The following is a 20,357-nucleotide window of genomic DNA, read 5'->3' on the forward strand; positions in this document are numbered from 1 at the left end:
CTTAAAGAAGAGCTTCGAAGTGTCTTTGTAGCACTTTCTTTGTCCTCCCCTGGAAGGTTGGCCATTTGAGAGTTAAGAAAACAGGACCTGGCGGGGAGGTGGTTTTCAGTCATCAGGACACAGTGTCAAGTCCATTGAAAAGGACATTAGCGTTTGTTTGACAGTCCTCCCATTGAACCCGGAGGATGTGATGGAGGCATTGCTGGTGGAATTTCTTGAGCACTCTTATATGTCACTGATACACAATCCAGGTCTCACTACAGTACAGGAGTGTGGTGACAACAACCACTCTGCAGACTTTTGTTGACTTGCAGAGGTCTTTGTTGTCAAACACTCGCTGCATTAGTTGGTAGAAAGCTGAACTAACGCAGCTAGGTGTGTTGGATCTCCTTGTCAATGGTAACCTTTTGAGAGAGGTGGCTGCCAAAGTATTGGAAGTGCTCGACATATTCCAGAGTGTCTCCAACACATTTGGGAAGTGGAATATGTGGCTGACCAGGTATGGGTTGATATGCGAGTTTTGTTTTGGCAACGTTCAAGGACAGGCTGAGTTTCTTTCAGTGTATGCAGAATTGAAGAGATCAAAAGTGGCTTGCAAATCTTGCGTGGATGGGCAACAACACTGCAGTCATCCACAGACTGTAGATCATGTATGTCTCCAGCGATCAGTTTAGTTTGGGCACAGAGGCGACTAAGGTTAAAGAATTTTCCATCCAGGCAATATTTAATACTGACATTAGAGGGCAGTTGATCTTTGATGAGCTGAGTAGCCAGTCAGGTAGATTGTAAATAATATGGGGGCTATCACACAGCCTCGGTCTGGATTTTGAAGGCATGTGTTTCAGATCTCCCACTTAAGACAGTGCGGCCCCTGCTGCAAAGTGGGAATAAATGGAGTTGGGACAGGGCACGATTTAGCTGTGATAGTCTACAAGACTTGAACAGCATACCAAAGTCTTCAGGAGAGAGTTTGAAAAATTACAGCAATCAGAAAGTATAAACACAGGACATTTCCAAGCCTGCTGCCCTTCTCATTGAAAGCTAACATGCTAGGAGTTTATTTCTTCCACGTTCCTCTTGCATTTTGATTTGCCTTCTTCCACTTTACCCCATCTCCTGACACAGTGGACTCAGACCACACATTCCAGTTGGCATTTAGAACTCCTTTTGTAAGGAGTTGACTATGCTGCCACATAAGACTTGAATAAGCACAAGTTAAATGAATACAACGTCACCTCCACAGTTGACAAGATATTTAATACCTTCCACATTCTCTTGGTTTGCAGACACAGACATTCCTCGTCATCTCTATCTGCACTAATTGTATTCATCTAAACTCGTCTAGATCAAATACTTACCCAAGCATGCAGCTAAATTATACAATATCACCTTTTGTCTGGAATTCCCTCCCTAAAGTCTTCTGACTCTCTTCTTCTCCCATTTGTCAGATACTCCTTGAAGCCTACCTGTTTGACAAAGTTTATGGCCACCTAATGGCTAATATCTCAGGTGGTTCAGCATCAGGTTTTGCCCAATAACACTCTTCTGGTGTGCCTCGAGTTATTTTACCACGTTAAAGGCACTATATAAATGTTAGCTGTTGCTAAATAGTTCTTGCACATTACTTGGCCAAAAATCTTTCATTACAAAGGTGCAAAACAAAGTTCCCCTGCATTACAAACATAAAGCATTACATAACAGAAGAATGAGTAACCGGGCTATATAGTAAGTGGAACAGAATTAACACAAGACATTGTCAAGCAAGACGAATCATTTTCAAATTTGAGACAATTTGGAGAAGCACTTTTCAAAGCAGAAAGAACTTCAGAGGGGTTCTGCTGGGCTTTAATAATGTACCATTCAAATCAGTGCAATGGATGGATGGATGGAGTGGGTGAGGAGAAAAGCAAGTTGAATAATCCTAAGTGAAAAGGAGATGACCAATGAATAATATGGGACAAAGGCAGGACCATATGTGAACCAGGGGGGGTTATTTTGAGGGAGTTCTGGAAAATGATACCAAAGCATACCTGAGGTAAAGATTTGTTCACCGCAGCCTAAGGCAGTACCATTAAGGCTGATGCCAGATTAAAAGTTACAAGGGATGACTCAAGCTGGGGTTCTTCAGCCTCAAAGACAGTCCTCTCGGAAAGGGGCTCACACTTAAGTAAGCCTAAAATATTCGGATATCCCAGGGCAGCAGGACAAGAGGATGCAAGAGCAGGGAAAATTCCAAAGAGATGGTGTTTATTTATGCACAAGCTGACCAACGGTTAGAGCAAGCTGCAGGGAAAGGTGATTGAGGCCAAGCTACTAGGCTCACTCAATAAACAGGAAGTCATGTGACAGGAAGTAGGGTTTGAAAACCAAATAGCATTATTCTGGTAAACTCAAGATATTAGGCCAACAGGACAAGACCGTGAATTTAAATAACTAAATAAACAAACTGTAAGTAGGTATGTGATTTGTTTGATAAGGAATAATGCAGGATTGTAGAATTAAAGACATTAGGAATCCTCAAAAAGCAACTGGAGTTTTATCACTTTGATTTATTTTCAATACATGTCTGGATTGTACATTCCTTTGGCTTCACACTAACTTTGTTTTTGATTGGATTCATAGATTATGCCTATTTGAAAGGAGGCTGTGTGGAGTTCAGCTCCAGGGCAGATTTTGATCCTCTAGGATGCACTTGGGTTGAAATACATTTAACTATATAAGTGTATCTCCTTACCTGCCTGCAGTATGTGAAGGCTCAGACAGAGACATGTCGCTACTCGACGAGGCGCTAAGGGGCCGCTCCTGACCTTTGTTTTCTTTATCAGACTCCCCTGAAGGCTGGTAGACAGTCCTTGGCTGGACAAAGTCACAAGAAAACATTTCTTTATTAGAAACAGCTAAACAGTATGTAAACCACTGTCAAAGGCTACCTCTTAACAGCATGTGGTCCAACATGCCACAGAGTTGAACGCAACTTGCACATAAGTTTAGCCATTCATTGCCAGATCTGACGGGACCACATTAAGCACCATTGGGCCCATTCTCATCTAACAAAACTGCTCACTACTCCAGAATGACCCAGGAATGCAAAGATATGCCTAGTTTCTTTGTTCAGTACCAACCATGCTCCCACCCCCTTGACCTCCAACAATAAATGCAAGGAGTGCTCGGGATTCATTGTCACTAAGATTGAGATCACCCATTCAGCTGTATCTGGTATTGCCACAGCTTCCCTTCCTCTCAACTCCAAACCTCTGCTTTGCCACCATGCCAAACATTCCTAAGGCTCCCTCTGCCCTGGCCCCTAGTCTTGTTCTTGTTTCTCTCCTATATCCCCTCATGCCCTCTCTGAACTCATTTTGTGAAACCCACCTTCTGTTTTATCAACCCAAGTCCAACTAAACAGCTAACTACTCTATTTCTATTCCCATCCTAGCTGATGTTCAGAGTTTCCTTCTTTGCCCCACACCCAATCTCCCTTTCTCTACATGTAGTCACCTCCTAAATCCATGCCCATCCTTCCTGCAGCTTTGAATCTCTCCAAACAAGTTGCCATAGTACAGAAACTGCCCTAATCAGTCACAAATGAGATTCTGCAACTGTCTTCTTCACTTCTCTGCTCTGGAGATTCTTCCACCACATTCAGCTCCTTTAGGACACTCCTCAGTACCCAATTCCTTGGCCAAGAGTTTAGTTACCTGTTCTAATATCTCTTCCTTTAACTTAGTGGCAGTTTTTGTCTGATTACTCTTTTGAGAGACCCTGGGGAGGTTTTCTACATTAAAGCTGCTATATAAATGCAAATTTCTGTTATCAGGATTTACACCTTCAGTGGCAATACAGCTGGTTAAACAACACCTCACACCTGCTGCCTGACAGCAACAAATTTAATAAAGATACATTAAACTTACACTTAACCAAAGCTTTTGACTGGATCTGGCACTGTATACTCTTATATCTTGTTACATTACATGCCAACTTAGTTGACAGTTCTGAAATATCCTTTCCACCCATGCAGGAATGCCCTAGGGCTCTGCTCTCTCTCCTGCGTTCCTCTGCAGCCTCTTCCACTCATCACTGTCAGCTGAATTTAGGGAAATTCTTAATTAGAATATAAAACATTGCAGACTACACAAAGAGAATGATCACCTGTCTCTCCTCCTGGGCTGCCTGGTGGTGAGGCGGCTCATCGACCTTTACCGGCTCTGACACATATTTCGAGAACGTCTCCTGGAAACGTTTCTGGCACATGGCTTCCGGCCTGGGCTTTGAGAAGGCTTCTTTTTGCTTCCTGTAGAGCTCCTGCAGGCGTTTGTTCTTTTGTTCCATTGCTTCTTTCTGGGCTTTCTTCTCCTCTGTCTGCCTCTTCTTCCTCTCTACCTGCTGCCGAGCAATGTATTGGCGCACCTCCTCAGCATCATAGTGCCGCAACCGTTTCAGCTGCATTTCTGTGCTCAGGTTAGGCTTCTCCTGCTTCCTTTTAACTGGGCTCACACTTCTCGAGGAGGCCCGGCCTCCAGTTGGCTTCTTAACATCTTCCAAACCCACCTTCTCTTCTGGATCTCGAGGGGATGCCTTGAGCTGAAGGTCATCGAGGATCCCTCGTACTTCCACTGGCAGCACATGCGTATTCAGCATATCCAGCTCATTCTGTTTCTCCTCCTTTCTCCAGTCAGTCTCTGGCTGCTGCTCAGCTCTCGGCCGCTCAGAACTTCTGGGCCTCAACTTTCTAGAAGTTTCAATCCTGGTGTCAGAGTCTGCTCTTGTGCAATTTCCTGTAGGAAGTGCATAAAGATAACCTTTAAGGAGAGAAGACCTAAATGAGGTGGGTAGATATACGCTGATCATGCTATTAATCCTGTGCATCACATGCATGAGATTTTTATTATAATATGTGAGACAACCAAAGAATTACAAAATTAGGTCTGGTTGGCAATAATAAAGCCGTAACATAATTGAGAGGGTCAAATACCTGAGCAAAACAGTGGAGAAAAAAATGACTTTGAAATGAGATTCAATTACAGCCTTTCACTCGTTCAGTACCATTTCACAGAACTTTAAACCAAAATCTATGTCAGTAACAACCAGCCGCAGTGCTGAGGCCGAATTGAGGTAAAACAGAAGGCATACTGCCAACATAAAATGGCCTTGCCATGCGATACACATCATCGTTTTGCTCCATGACAAATTAAATTGAGACAATATTGTACAACTCATCCCTGGACAAAGAGTCTATGGAGAATTCTTCAGTTTTAAGGCACTCTTATTTTATAACAAAACAACCACCCCATTCATTTTTCTTCTGGCAGGAGGGCAACACAGAATTATACCTACTGCCTGACTGCTCAGTGACATTACAGGTGGGGAATCGCCCACAATGGTTCTAATGAAAATAAGAGACACTCAATAACAGACAAAGACTGCCTAAAAAAAGAGAGGCAGATGTGGACAGGTCACCAGTCAAGGTCCAAGATTACCCGTGGGTGGTGCGGTTTATTGAGGTCAGGAGCCTTACACACTTTCCAAAGGAGCTGCTCCAAGATGCACTGGGACACTCCATATCATGACATTTTAGGGGAGGATAAACAAGGGGTCATCAGGTCTTACCTCATAACCACCCAGCATGTTAAAATGAACCCTTTCCTATCCACCTCCAAGACTAATCATTCCTTTTTAATCTTAATTGGACTGCTGGGTCTTCAAAATATCAACGATCCAAATCCAATCATCCTTTTTTCAGATAAGTGCAACAGTTTAATTAAGTAGATTTCATCGGGTCATAACCTAGTCCAGCAGGGCATCTATTACTATTTGCCATTAGTTAGACTTGCCCTTGCACTAATGGGTGCTTAAATATTTTGCAGGCAAGTTGATGAGAATTTAAGCTGTTAATGACACAGTAAGAGAAGCAACTTCCTGGATCTGAGTGAGCAGGGCCAGCAACTATAAATCTCCTTAACCAACCAGATTAAAGGATTGTGAAATTAACAGCACGAGGGCTATGGAGTTGCTATACATTAGACTGGATGAATTTAATGTCAAATAATATAGAGAAAGAGAGGGAGGAAGAAAGATTGGTTAACAGAGGGAAGAGAGGCACAGGGGGGGAAAAAATTTGGAATTTTAATTTAATTTAATTTTTTTAAATTTCCAACAATTAAAACCTGAAGGAATGAGATTCCACATTGGTAGTAGCTAATTCTTAGCATCAGATAACTTATTTGGATGTAGCACTCATCATGTAGTTAAAAGGGACATGGACTGAAACAGACAAAGCTTAAATCTCTGTGGCGTGCTTAGCTCATATCTAGTGCACAAACATAGCAATTGCATGCCATTTGTAATGAATTCTGCAGGTGGCAAGAAGCTTGCATCTTTGAGACATCCCTTGTCCAAAGTGATCCTAAGAGAATCCCTGAAAAGGAGGGGTTGGGAAGAAGTGTAATTAGATTTCCTGGCTGTGAGGTCATTTCTGAAAAGTGGCCTAAGGTTGCTTTGGAAATGAAAGATAGGTAACAAAAATAAAAAGGGAAAATAGGAGCTAATTGGGAGTATCAAATTTCAGCCTGCTGTACTGCAAAGGAACACAGAACTGCTGGTGTCCTGGAGAAGCAAGCAGAGCTCCCTACGAAAAGGGTCAGTTTTTCTGTTTGTCAGAAGAAAGAGAACTCCCAGAGCTGTTGGAAGAAGGGGCTGAAACCTAAAAGCAGTGGGAATAACTCAGGCACACCAAAGAACCGGGTGTTTGTAAAAGAGGTGACCAGACTGCGAACCGGTGCATTGTTGGTTGGTTGAAAAGGAACTCTAGAAAGCTATGACATCAGGACTGTCGTGACCTGGGGGAGAGAGGGTTCATAGAAGTGTGCCTTGTTGGTGTTATTCATATCCAGGGAACTTTGATGGAATAAAGTTGCCAGTGAAAATGACTCAAAGACCAAATCTATTGAGTAGGAAAAGTGAGGGGTCATTTGTACAGGAGACACAGTTTACAGAACTTTGGGACTGCACGTGATGCCATATATGTGCTGGGAGTAATGCTGAGTCATGCGAGAGTTATCTTTGTTGTATCAACTATTTAAAGTAAAATTCTTCATTTCTGTTGAAATAAAATTAAGCATGATAGACAAAATGTTATGTTGATTTTGTGTTTGAGGCATTCAGTACATCTGAATTGATGCAAGCAGCTGGAAGCCATTTTCATAAGTTAGCAGTAGAGCAATGCATTTCAGACATGGATATTTGGATATTTTAACCACGCATCTGCCCCTGACCCAAAGTTACTGCACCATTTGCACATGTATAACAAGGATTATTAGCCTCACAATTACTTTGAGAGCAAATTCTGGTCCAAAATTTAATTACTTCACAAAGCACTACAACTGTGATTCGTGCTGGTTCAGTGGTCTGGAAGAGTATTGCAGAATGCAGGTCTGAAAGGTCTCAGATTGAGTCCTGGTTTCAACTTGATATTCTCACCTGGGAAGAGATATATGTACTGCAATAGTTCAGCACACAAAATAAGAGCTCATGGTGTAGAGGGTAACATATTAGCATGGAGGATGGGTTAGCTAACAGGAAACAGTAGGCATAAATGGGTCATTTTCGGGTCGAGAAGATGTAATAAGGAGAGTGCCATAGAGATCAGTGCTGGGACCTCAACTATTTACAATCTTTCTCAATGACTTGGATGATGGGACCAAATGCAAGGTGTTAAATTTGCTGATGACACAAAGATAGGTAGGAAAGTATGTTGTGAAGAAGACATAAGGAGTCTTCAAAGGGATATAGATAGGTTAAATAGGTAGGCAAAAACTTGGCAGATGGTAAGTATAATGTGAGAAAATGTGAACTTGTCCACTTTGGCAGGGGGAACAGAAAACCAGCATATTAATTAAATGGAGAGAGATTGCAGAACTGAGGTAAAGGAATCTGGGTGTCCAGATACACAAATCACGAAAAGTTGGTATGCAGGTGATTAGGAAGGCAAATGGAATGTGGTTGTTTATTGCATGGGGAATGGAATATAAAAGTAGGGATGTTTTGCTAAAGTTGTACAGGGCATTGGCAAGACCTCATCTAGAGTCCTGTATACAGTCTTGCTCTCCTTATTTAAGGAAGGACATAATTGCATTCAAAGCAGTTCAACAAAAGTTCATTCAACTAATCCCTAGGACTGGGGTGGCTATCTTAAGAGGAAAGGTTGGACAGGGTGGATCTGTATCCACTGGAGTTCAGAAGAATGAGAGATCATATTGAAACATAAGATCCTGAGGGGACTTGACAGGGACTTGACTGAAAGTATGTTTCCCCTTGTGGGAGACACTAGGATTAGGGGACACCGTTTAAAAATAAGGGGTGTCCTATTTAAGATGGAGGTGAGGAGAATTTATTTCCTCTGTGGACCTCTCTTCCCAAAGAGCAGTGAAGGCAGGGTCATTTTTAAAGGTAGAGGTAGAATAACTCCCTTGTTAGTCAAGAATCTGAGGGTACGGGGGGCAGACAGGAAAGTAGAGTTGAGGCCACAATCAGATCAGCCATGATCTTATCGAATGGTAGAGCAGGCTTCAGGGGCAAATGGCCTACTCCTGTTCCTAATTCGCATGTTTGTATGTTAGCACCTTTCACCTTTGGGTTTAGAGAGGAGTACATTAGCTAGCTTCCGCTCCCTTGTTAAAGCTGACCCAAAAATACTGTTCACTATGTGAAGTATTCAAATATCAGGGGACACAGATGAAACTGAGAGGAATAAGAAAATAAGTCAGGTGAAATTTGTTTTCAAGCTAGTGAAGCAAGTAATGATCGAAGCTCACTGATGTGTTCAAGAGGCTGTTAGATGCATTTCTAGACAGACTTAGGTAACAGTAAGATGCCAGGTAATTGGATAGGCTTCATTGGAATTCATGCCCTTTTTCCATTCTTAAAACCTGAATAAAATGGCTCACTTCTCAGAAATATCAATATAGCCCCTTCAATGCTGCACTAACCTAGGTCTTTGTAATTTATGGAATTCCATGCTTGTAGTAGCAGATATTTTATGTGTCAAGGCTTTAAATAAATAATCAAATGTAGGCTATCGTTAACATCATAGGCTTTGCATGTTGTATGGGCGGGGGGGGGGGGCGGGGGGGGGGGGGGTGGTGTGGAGAGAGAGAATAGAAAGAACTTAAGAACTGCTCCCATGAACAATGTGAATTGGAGGGTAGGTAGACGTAAAAAATTTTCATGGCAGCAAATAAGTTACCCATTTTGGTTTAAACATGTCTCATTCCTAAAACCAAAACACAGCTAAATAAGTTTATGCATTATTGACAAGGCCGATCACAGCATTCAGCACACACAGGTTAGCGACCACTCAAGTAAATAACGTGAGCAGTTCCAACTCCATTTATGGGCACAGGTCAATGTATTCAAGAACATCAGCTGAGACAGACGGTTTAAGCACTGATCAGCTACTCACTTGGCCTTTCATTCCTCTCTCTCCCAGCTCTTGGGCTGGGAGCCACCCCGTTTTCCTTCACTGTCTTAGGTGCAGGTCCCAGAACCATCTTCACCAGCTTCTGACCTTCACGCCAGGAGGCTGTGCTGATAACATGGGCACCTAAAGAAATGAACAGCATCCACAAATTGAAGTTCTGAGATGCTAGAATTTGAATAATTTAGCAATGACTTGGCGATCACAAACTGTTCATTCTGCAAAGTCTACAAAAGTCTTCACCAATGCGAATTCCATTAGCACAGTACACAAATGATCAAAATCCCACTGTAGAATTGTAGTGAAAGCCAACAAGGCCCTCTGAACAATAGATTTAGAACCTCAAGCTTTCTGCAGCTTCATCACATCTAACCTTCTGCAAAGGCTAATGTTCAAGGGCTAAAGACTACAGCAAAACTATATTCAAGAAAAGCAGACTTATGTGCATGTCTCCTTTTTTCTGCAAAAGTATACTTTATTCATAAAATATCTGAAAGGATATCACAGAAAGTGCAATAATATTCAAGTTTTCTACATAGATCATGTTGCACCCTGAGGTGCTTTTATACAGAGGAACATTACAGACATTTCAAAATGGTCATAACAGACAGTGCAATGGTATTTAAGTTGTCTCGATAGATCATGTTGCACTCTTTGGTGCTTCAATACAATTATGATACATATAATATTCACTGCATACATTCAATGCGAGTCATACAGCCCGAGGGGTCTATACAATGCCCAGCCCCTCAGTGCACTATGGCTGAAAGGTCTTGGACAGCGACCTTTCCCCATTGCGCCGCTGTGGCAGCTGCATCCCTCAGCACGTAGCCCTGGACTTTGGAATGTGCCAGTCTGCAACACTCGGTTTGAGACAACTCTATGCACTGAAAGGCCAACAAGTTTCAGGCAGACCAAAGAGCGTCTTTCACCAAGTTGAAGGTCTTCCAGCTGTAGTTGATGTTTGTCACGGTGTGTGTCCCTGGGAACAGCCGTAGAGCACAGAGTCCTGCATCACAGAGCTGCTCGGGATGAACATCGAAAAAAACCACTGCAATTCTCTCCAAACCTTCTTTACAAAAGCATACTCCACAAGGGGATGGACAACGTCTCTTCCCCAGCACAGCCGCCTTGAGGGCAACAATGGAGAGGGGATGAGACTCCTGGTGTGCAGGAAGGCTCTGACGAGGTTGGGGGGCCTTTCACACCATCAGTCAAGCTACATCTTGGTGCTTGTCAGGAAGTTCTGATGAGGCATTCTGCCAAATGACTTTGACAGTCTGCTCGGGGAACTATCCAACAGGACCCACTATCTCCTTTTCCTGCAGGGGCTCTGGGGCATTGTTTGCCAACCACTGTCTGATGGACTTGTGGTAAAAGGTGTTTCTCTGCATTATTTTTTCCACGAGGGATAGGTAGTATGCATGATCAAACTACATGGAGCGTTACGCAGTAGCATGGGCAGCCCCATCCTTCGCAACATCAGGGACAGGTAGGACCTCAGCATGTAGTGACACTTGGTGTTTGCGCACCGAGGGTCTACGTACAGCCTGATGCAGCCACACACAAAGGTGGCCATCAGGATGAGGGCGGTGTTGGGCATGTTTTATCCCCCGAGGTTTGTACATCGTGTCCCTGCGAACATGGTCCATTTTCGACCTCCAGATAAAGCAGATGATGGCTCGGTTGATCACCACAGCACAGGAGTGAGGAATGGGCCAGTACGGCAACACCGAGAGTGCCTCACACCTGATGACCAGGTTCTTACCCGCAATGAGGAGGCAGCGTCTGTCCCACATGCCCAGTTTTTTTTCACCATGACTACTCACTCCTTCCAATTTCTAATGCATGCCCTGGTCCCTCGGAACCATATCCCCAGTGCCTTCAGGCAGCCTGACCTGACAGTGAAGGGGCAAAGGATTGGTCAGCCCAGTTCCTAAAGTCTCTCAGGGGATCATACCTATTCCCTCCAGCTTCTGCACTGCTGTACAAGACCTGCTCTTCCAGAAATCCTCTCTTCCTAATCCCCATCATGTTCATTGTACCTTCAATTCAATCCCCAGCTCACCCTGTTCATCAACGTGAAGGCCCAGATGAGCTGAAATTTCTTTCAGTTCAATTATGCTAAACTAAAGTCACCTTTTCCAATTCCCACAGATGCCTTCATGCCTCTGATTCAGCTGTCCACCCAGGGTGAGCCAAGTAGCATGCAACCTCAATACGGGCTCACCCTATCCTATGCTGTTACTCCTATACTATAGCCAGCCAGCTACCAAGATTGCAAATTTTCATCTCCTGAACATTGCCCATTTAGTCCTACTTCTGCCTCTTAACAAAACTCCAATGCATTTACCGTGGCTCAGATGATACAGCACTCTTGCTTTTGAGACAGAAAGCTGAGGGTTTAAGTCCTACACGTGGCACTTGAGCACATAATCTAGACTGACATGGAGTGCAGCACCAAGGGGATGCTGCACTATCAGAAGTGCTGTCTTTTGGATGAGATACAAACATGTGAAATAGGAGCAGTAATAGGCCATTCGACCCCTTGAGCCTACTCCGCCATTCAATAAGATCATGGCTGACCGGTTTGAGTTGAGTTCTGCATTCCCATCTACCCCTGACAACCTTTGATTCCCTTGCCTCTCAAGAATCTACCTACCTCTCCCTTAAAAATATTCAGTGACCCTGCTTCCACTGCCTTCTGAGGCAGAGAGTTCCAAAGTTGCACAACCTTCAGAAAATATTTCTCATCTCTGTCCTATAAGGACAATCCCTAATTTTAAAACAGTGCCCTTTAGCTCTGGACTCACCAACAAGAGGAATTGTCCTTCCCACGTCCACCTTGTCAAGACCATTCAGGATCTTATATACTTCAATCAAGTCACCCCTCGCTCTTTTAAACTCCGGTGGAAACAAGCCCAGTCTGTCCAACCTATCCTCATAAGACAACCCACTCATCTTGGGTACCAATCTAGTAAAACACCTCTGAACCACCTCCAATGCATTAATATCCTTCCTTAAATAAGGAGACCAAAACGGCACACATTATTCGAGATGTGGTTTCACCAATGCCCTGTATAACTGAAGCATAACATCCTTTTTTCTGAGGGTTGTGCGACTTTGGAACTCTCTGCCTCAGAAGGCAGTGGAAGTAGGGTCACTGAGCATTAAGGCAGAGGTAGATAGATTCTTGTTAGGCAAGGGAATCAAAGGTTATAGGGGGGGGTAGATGAGAATATAGAACTCAATACAAACCGATCAGCCATGTTCCAATCCTTTCATAATAAAGGATAACATTCCATTAGGCTTCTTGATTACATGCTGTACCTATACTAACTTTTCGTGAGTGATGCATGAGAACACCAAGATCCCTCTGCACCTCAGGATTCTGCAGTCGTTCTCCATTTAAGTAATAATCAAACTGAAGAGACTGCCCTCTCAGACAGATGTAAAAGGTTCAGCAGTATATTGGGAGAGGTGGTGGGAGGAGGGGCTTTCTCTGGTGTCTGGGTCAATATTTATCCCTCAACCAACGTCACCACAACAGGTTATTTGGCCATTATCACATTGCTGTTGTGGGATGCAAAAATACTATGCAAAAATGGCTTCCCCATTTCTTACATTACAACAGTGACTACACTTCAAAAGTACACTATTGGCTGTGAAGTGCTTTGGTATATCGAGGCCATGAAAAATGCCACATAAATGTTCTTTTTCAAATGCCTTCACTGCCTTCTCCCCAGTAATTCAGAAGTCTGTGGCTGGGAGCCTCTCTGATGCAATGTCACCCACCATCTTTGCTCTTCCAATTCTCCATGGCACCCTGTTTCCTGATGCAATGACATCAAGATCCTTGTTTGCAAATCTTTCAGTCTCCCTCTCTTTACCCAAATGATCTTCTGCAGTACTGTCTCCATCAGCACTCTCTGCTTAGCTCTATTTTCACTACTGTTAATTCTCCACAGCCACTACACTCCAACTCTTTAGGACACTCCCTTGAACCACTGTCTATTACCATCTACCTCCTTTCTTTAATAAGCCTACTAGCCTTACTTGGATCTTGTTCTCAGTCTTCCATTTTATCCTAATTGCTGCTCTCCTCCCTCCCTTATAAAACCCTCTCATGTCGACATTATGGTATCTATCTAATTGTCAGTTGTTGAACATCAACATTCAACATCAGGCTGTCTAAGCAAGTAAACACTAAAGACAAAGCTCTGCCAGCGTTAATAACCAAAGGCTCCAATTCTTCTAGAGAACAGAGACCCCCTTACATTTCTATTGTACCTTTCACCACCATTGGATGCCCCAAAGAACACAATCAACAAATTACTTTTGAAATGTAGTCAATGTTGCTATGTGGGCCAAGGGAACAAGCCAATTTGAGCACATGAGCCTGACAAAGAGTAGCAAGGTCAGTGAACCTGTTCTTGTATAGTGTAGGTTGAGGAGCAATGTTGGTCAGGGCACCAGGTGAACTCCTTTACCCTTCTTCAAATACAACATATATTTAGAAACGCCTTTAAAGCAATAAAACGCCCCAAAGTGCTATATAATATTGCAGTGGATTCTTCTAGGTCCATCTGAACAGACCGTCAGGGGCTCTAGATTCTTGTGGTGTCTGAAAGCTGCCACCAGCACTCCTTCAGCAACGTATTTCAGAGTCAGCCTATTTTGTGCACTTATGTCCTGGGGTGGGGCCGAAACCAACAGCCTCTGACTCAGAGACAATAGAAACTTAATTCAGTCAACTGCAGCATGCCGACAATGCTTGCACCATCAATGTAAGCTAGCCCCGCCCATCGGTGTTGCTTTCTCTCCTGACAGACCAGGGTGTTGAATTCTGATAACAGCTAGGCCAGGTAGGCTGGGTTGTGTTGAGGTAGCCTGGAGCTATGGATAGTGATGGTAAAGGCTTCAATTTTCTCTCCATCAAATGGCTAACCAGGAATCTCTCCCGCTATTACTACCTGCCACTGGCATGTGTTGGAAGGATTTGCGAGTTGATACTCAACTGTTTGGCTGTGTTATCAACGTACCTTCCTTGTAGCCATCAAGTCCTGGGGTGGGGCTCGAACCCAGAGGTCTGATTCTCAGTCAGGGAGTAACCCACCGCACCACAAGACCTCCTACACTGAGGTAGAGGGGCTGAAGAATGACAGGCAGATAATGAGGTGGGGTCATTCCAGTCCTCTCCACCAATTCTTTCAGGTATAATTTGATGGGGTGGGGGTGCCTGTAAAGCAATTCCTAATGTGTGCAAAATCAAATGGTCACAGTAAATAATCTGAGTGTTCTGCATATAATAAGCAGAGGAATGACCTAATTACTGTCAATGAGTGAATGTACAACAAATTGCTTGAGAAAATTATCGCCAAAGCTCAGGCAAGAGCAAGAAGCTGCTGAGAGCAGAACCTGCTGCTTACCTTCTATCAGCTGTGAGGTTATTAATAGGAAGTGCTGATGAGCCATCCATAACCAGTGTCAGGCAGTGCAGCAAATCCCCTCCCCCCAGCCTCTGCACAAAGGAAAGGCAGCAGAAGACTTCAGCTCACTACTGCTGCAGCCCTTTTGCTATATTTAGCACACAGACTGCAGGTCTAGCGGGTTTGCGTGAGTGAGGTTACTTTAAGAGACCCTCTGCTACATAAAATGAACAAACACAAAAATCAGGGGCAGCTCCCAGAGGCTTGCTGCGCACACTTTTATCGAATATAATAACGGTCTTAGTTTGAAAGGGATACATAATACTGCACAAGCAGAGGTGCTGCCACCTCAATGCTCTGAAAAGTTAAGGATTAGGACACAGGTTTTAAACTCAATTTTCCATGCAGTGTGCTCCCAACAGCAGCTATACTCAGATGAAAGTCCAGAGTTCAAAGAGGCTGACACGATGGAAAGGCAGACAGACAGACTTGCATTTATATAGCCTTTTTCACGACCACCAGACATCTCAAAGTCATTTACAGCCAATTAGGTACTTTAGAAGCATAGTCACTGTTCAACATATGAAACGTGGTAGCCAATTTGCACCCAAGAAACCCCCACAAACAGCAGTATGGTGTTGATAAGATAATCTTTTTTATATAACGTTGATTGAAAGATAAATATTGGCCAAGACACCAGGGATAACTCTCTTAACCTATCTACATCCCATTGTTGCCTCCTTATGTCCTCTTCGCAACTTAATGTCATACCAATCTTTGTGTCATCAGCAAATTTAAGCGACCATACCTTCAGTCCCTTCATCCAAGTCATTTATATAAATTGTAAAAAGTTGAGGTCCCAGCACTGACCCCTGTGACACACCACTCGTTACAACCCATTTATGCCTACTGTTTCTGGTTAGCTAGCCAAACTTCTATCCAAGCCAAAATTTTAACCCCTACACCATGAACTTTTATTTTTCCGCAATAACCTTAGATGTGGCACCTTAAAACCATCCAAATTCAAATCAACGTACCAGCTATCCCACTAGCCCCTTCTTTTAAGGCCCTAGGATGAAGTCCATTGGGGCCTGGGGACTTGTAAGCCTGCAACTCCAACAACTTGCTCATTACTACTTCCCTGGTGATTGTAATTTTCTTGAGTTCCTCTCTTCCTTCCATTTCCTGATTTATAGCTATTTCTGGGATGCTACTTGTGAAAACAGAGCAAAATACTTATTCAATTTATCTGCCACCTCCTTATTTTCCATTATTAATTCCCCAGACTCACTTTCTATAACACCAATGCTTACTTTGTTTCCTCTTTTCTTTTTTAAATATCTATAGAAACTCTTACTATCTGTCTTTGTGTTTCTAGCTAGCTTTCTCTTGTACTCCAATTTTTCCCTCCTTATTAATCTTTTAGTCATTCTTCACTGTTTTTTTACATTCTGTTCAATCTTCTTCCCTGTCACCCATCTTTGCACAATTACATGCTTTCTCTTCAAGCTTGATACTATCTTCAGCTTTTTTAGTTAACCACTGATGGTGGGTCCTCCCTTAGAATTTTTCATTTTTGTTGGAATGTATCTATTCTGTGCATTGTGAAATATCCCCATAAATGTCTGCCACTGCATCTCTATTGACCTATCCCTCAACCTAATTTTCCAGTTCACTTTAGCTAGCTCTGCTTTCATGTCCTCAGAATTGCCATTATTTAAGTTTAACATACTAGTTTTAGACTCACTCTTCTCTCTCTCAAACTGAATGTAAAATTCAATCATATTATGATCGCTGCTACCTAGGGGTGCCTTCACTATGAGGTCATTAATTAATCCTATCTCATTGCACAATACCAAGTCTAGTATAGCCTGCTCTCTGGTTAGTGCCAGAACATGCTGTTCCAAGAAACTATTCTATTAATTCCTCATCTAGGCTACCTTTGCCCATCTGATTTTTCTGGTCTATATGTAGATTAAAATCCTTCAGGATTATCACCATACCTTTCTGACAAGTTCCCATTATTTCTTCCTTTATACTCCATCCTATCATGTGGTTACTGTTAGGAAGCCTGTACGCACTCCCACAAGTGACTTCTTGCCTTTATCATTTCTCATCTCTACCCAAACAGCTTCTACATTCTGGTTTCTTGAACTTAAGTCATCCCTCGCTAGTGCGCAAACACCAGCATTAATTAACAGAGCCACCACTTTTCCCTGGCTTCTTGTCCTTCCTAAATGTCATGATCCTTCAATATTCAGCACTCAATCTATGTCATCCTGCAGTCATGTCCCTGTAATGGCTATCAAATTTTATTTATTTCTATTTGTGCTATCAGTTCATCTGTTTTGTTTCAAATGCTAAGTATATTTAGGTATAGAGCCTTTAGTTTTGTCCCTTTATTATTTTTGTAACCTCTAGTCTTATCTGCTGATTTATCCTCCTGTCAGGATCTGTTTATCATTTCCCATATTACCACTTTTCTCGCTTGCCTGGTCTCTACTCTTTGATTTACCACATCTTCCCAAATTTGAATTTGTGCTCAATTCATGGAGTAAGAGTGATATCATCAGTTCTAGTCCTGTACATTCCTGCCAGGACCACCCTACCCAATACTCAGGGTCACCCTATGCACCAGCCAGTGTCAACCTACCCACCACCCACCTCTCTAGGCCACCATTCTGAGCATCCAGCTGCCAGTTACACAACTGTATTGTCAAAGGCCAGGTGCATGGCCTTTAGTCAAATGGGGGCTACTTGCAGAATATGACCTAAAGTCTCATCTGAACATAAATCCCAAAAAATAAAGGTTCACCGGTATCTTAGACAACAAGTGGGCTCAAAATGAGAAATCTTCATCAAAGAATGCTTTTTAAAAGGATGTCAGTTCTACAGAAATGAAATTCATTCAACTGTAGGGACCAATTGTTAGCACCACAAATGGCCAAGTACTGAAATAGGGACAGCTTTTCAACCAGTGCACGCTCGGAACAAAACAGACTGTCTCAAATTCATTTTCTATTAAACTTTTACAATCAGCAAGAAACAGCTGAACTCAATTTGGACCCAGGTCTCAGAGATGCTAACCTACCGTACCACCCAGTCCAGAGAATAATGCACGAAAATGGTACGGGAACAATTCGGCAAGTCAAAAGATTAAATGTGCAAAACAATTTTACAATACAGGGCAAGCAACTCAGGCTGGCTCGTGGTCAGGACCCCCAGAGCTATCACAAGAGGGAGGGAGGGTGGGAGAGAGGGAGACATGGAAGTGGCTATCTACCACAATTAGTCATTTGTGATTGAAATCTTAAATTTGCTGAAGTTGACTGTTGTGTCAATGAATCGTGTAGGATGGTGAACGGAATTTTCACACTGCTTGAACTACCAGTCGTTCCAAACACGACTCAGTACTAGGCAACTGTAGAGTGGTGGAAGCAATTTAAGGTTGTAAACTATCTTAGGGCTGTAGAGTATTAGAAGATATGGAGTATTAGTTTAAATGTGTGTTTTTTCTTGAGTCTATTGGTGCTAATATACCATACATGCCTAGAGATGAGACTGTCCTAAAAGGGCATGTGCCTGGATTTCAGAGCACAAGAATGTTTTGTTAGAAGACTAAAGATATCAAAGGATCACACAGCAAATTGCTGCACCCATTGCACACTTTTAAAATACTTTAATAGCCAGTGCCTATCAAAATGTTTCCTGCCAGTAGTCTATGTGATAGATAAAATATAAGAAAGAAAGCAGCTACACAACTCATAAGTTTTTTTACTTTATTCTTTTATGGCATGTGGATGTCACTAGCAAGGCCAGCATTTACTGCCTATCCTGAATTGTCCTTAACCTGAATGGCTTGCTAGGCCACTGCAAAGAGCAGTTACGAGTTAAACAGTTTGCTGAGAGTCTGGAGTCACATGTAGGCCAGGCCAAGTAAGGTTGGCAGATTTCCTTCCCTAAAGGACATTAATGAACCAAATGGGCTTTTACAACAATTGACGATGGTTTCATGATTACCATTACTCATGCTAGCTTTATGTTCAAGACTTATTAATTGAATTTAAATTTCACCAGCTGCTCTTGTGGGATTTGAACCCATGTCCCCAGATCATAACCTGGGCCTTTGGATTACTAGTCCAGCGACATAACCACTACACCACCATCTCCCCTAAAATAATAATAATGTAACCAAAATGCGACAGACATTTTGACCTAAATGAAACTCTGAATGACCCAATAACTTACAAATTAAGGAACCTCTGGTGGATCTATTTTATTTGGCAATTTGTCAATTCTAGCCAGGTGTCCAAAAAACACAAAATTTGAGTGAGCACTAAAGGGCTATGGTTAAGCTATCAAAAGCTGGCTAGTACAACATTCGTAGTCCCTGTGTTGTCAATGCTCATGAACGTGGTTTGTGAGCATCACCCTCCATTGTGTTTTTGATCAATCTTTAATTACACTTCTGTATCCAGGGGCCAATAAAGCTGGAATAAATATAACAGGGCTTGGACTCTCCCTCAGTGAAATCTGAATTACGTAACATTGGTGAGGCCAATTTCCATGGAGCTGACGCACAATTCGAGCTAATACAAGATTCAATTACAGAATTCTCTGTTCAAGAGCTCCCAATTTATTTTGGTTTCTGAAAAAGTTTTAATTATCTGTGCAGGATAAAATTGTGTTGCCATTTTACATGTTGCATCTTATTTCTGTTTAAATGTAAGGCTCAGAAGAATACAATTTTTGCTTTACCTAGATATACATTACCTGCAAAGAGGAAAAAAGTTACTTACTGCCCTGAAACAGAAAATTTGGTTCACTCACTTGGTTTAGTGTCAGGGCTCGGTGATCGAGCTATTTTCTGCACTTTCCGCACAGGTTTAGTGATTCTCTTCTCTTTGGTTTTTTCACATGCAGCTTCCTTCATCTTACTGCTCTCTGTCAACAAAATAAAACAAAAGTTTACCATTGTAGGCACATGTGACAAATGGCATGTGTGACAAATTACACATGCATTTAACTGCAACTTATTTCAATCAAGCTGCATAACTGTATAAAACACACTTTATAATTTTATTAGAATCAATAATTGTTGTAAAGCACCTGATACAATCTGCAGCAACTGAATTGGCCCACGAAAGCTTTGGAGAGAGTACAGAAAACATTTCCTAGAACGGTTACAGGGATGAGTTACAGTTATGTGGATAGACAGGAGAAGCTAGCGTTGCTCCAGTAAATAAAGAGATACAGTTTCTAATGGCTGAAGTGTTGATGACCAGAGGGCATGGATTTAAGCTGATTGGCAAATAACCAAAGGTAATAAGGAAAAACTTTTTTTTTTAAACGCAACAAATGGTTTGGATTTGGAATGACTGCCTGACAGGGTGGTGGATACAGATTCACTGGAAGCCTTCTAAAGGGAATCAGATAAATACTCTGAGAAGAAATTG

At 42.5% G+C, this 20,357-nt stretch overlaps 1 protein-coding gene across 7 annotated transcripts in view; it reads right to left on the reverse strand.

Moving 5' to 3' along the window:
• Positions 1-20,357, reverse strand: part of cep350 (centrosomal protein 350) — a 209,842-nt gene that overhangs the window by 124,563 nt on the left and 64,922 nt on the right. For 5 of the 7 annotated variants that reach the window (XM_078561482.1, XM_078561487.1, XM_078561485.1 and 2 more), the window contains exons 8-11: positions 19,732-19,845; positions 9,458-9,598; positions 4,150-4,799; positions 2,735-2,856 (exon numbers count right to left, since the gene is read on the reverse strand). In XM_078561482.1, the coding sequence (XP_078417608.1) occupies positions 2,735-2,856; positions 4,150-4,799; positions 9,458-9,598; positions 19,732-19,845 (1,027 nt within the window). The remainder of the gene's footprint in view (positions 1-2,734; positions 2,857-4,149; positions 4,800-9,457; positions 9,599-19,731; positions 19,846-20,357) is intronic. The other 2 variants (XM_078561488.1, XM_078561484.1) reach the window with 1 other exon arrangement.

The sequence above is a fragment of the Cetorhinus maximus genome, chromosome 17, assembly GCF_964194155.1.
Source record: "Cetorhinus maximus chromosome 17, sCetMax3.hap1.1, whole genome shotgun sequence".
NCBI classification, from domain to species: Eukaryota; Metazoa; Chordata; class Chondrichthyes; order Lamniformes; family Cetorhinidae; genus Cetorhinus; species Cetorhinus maximus.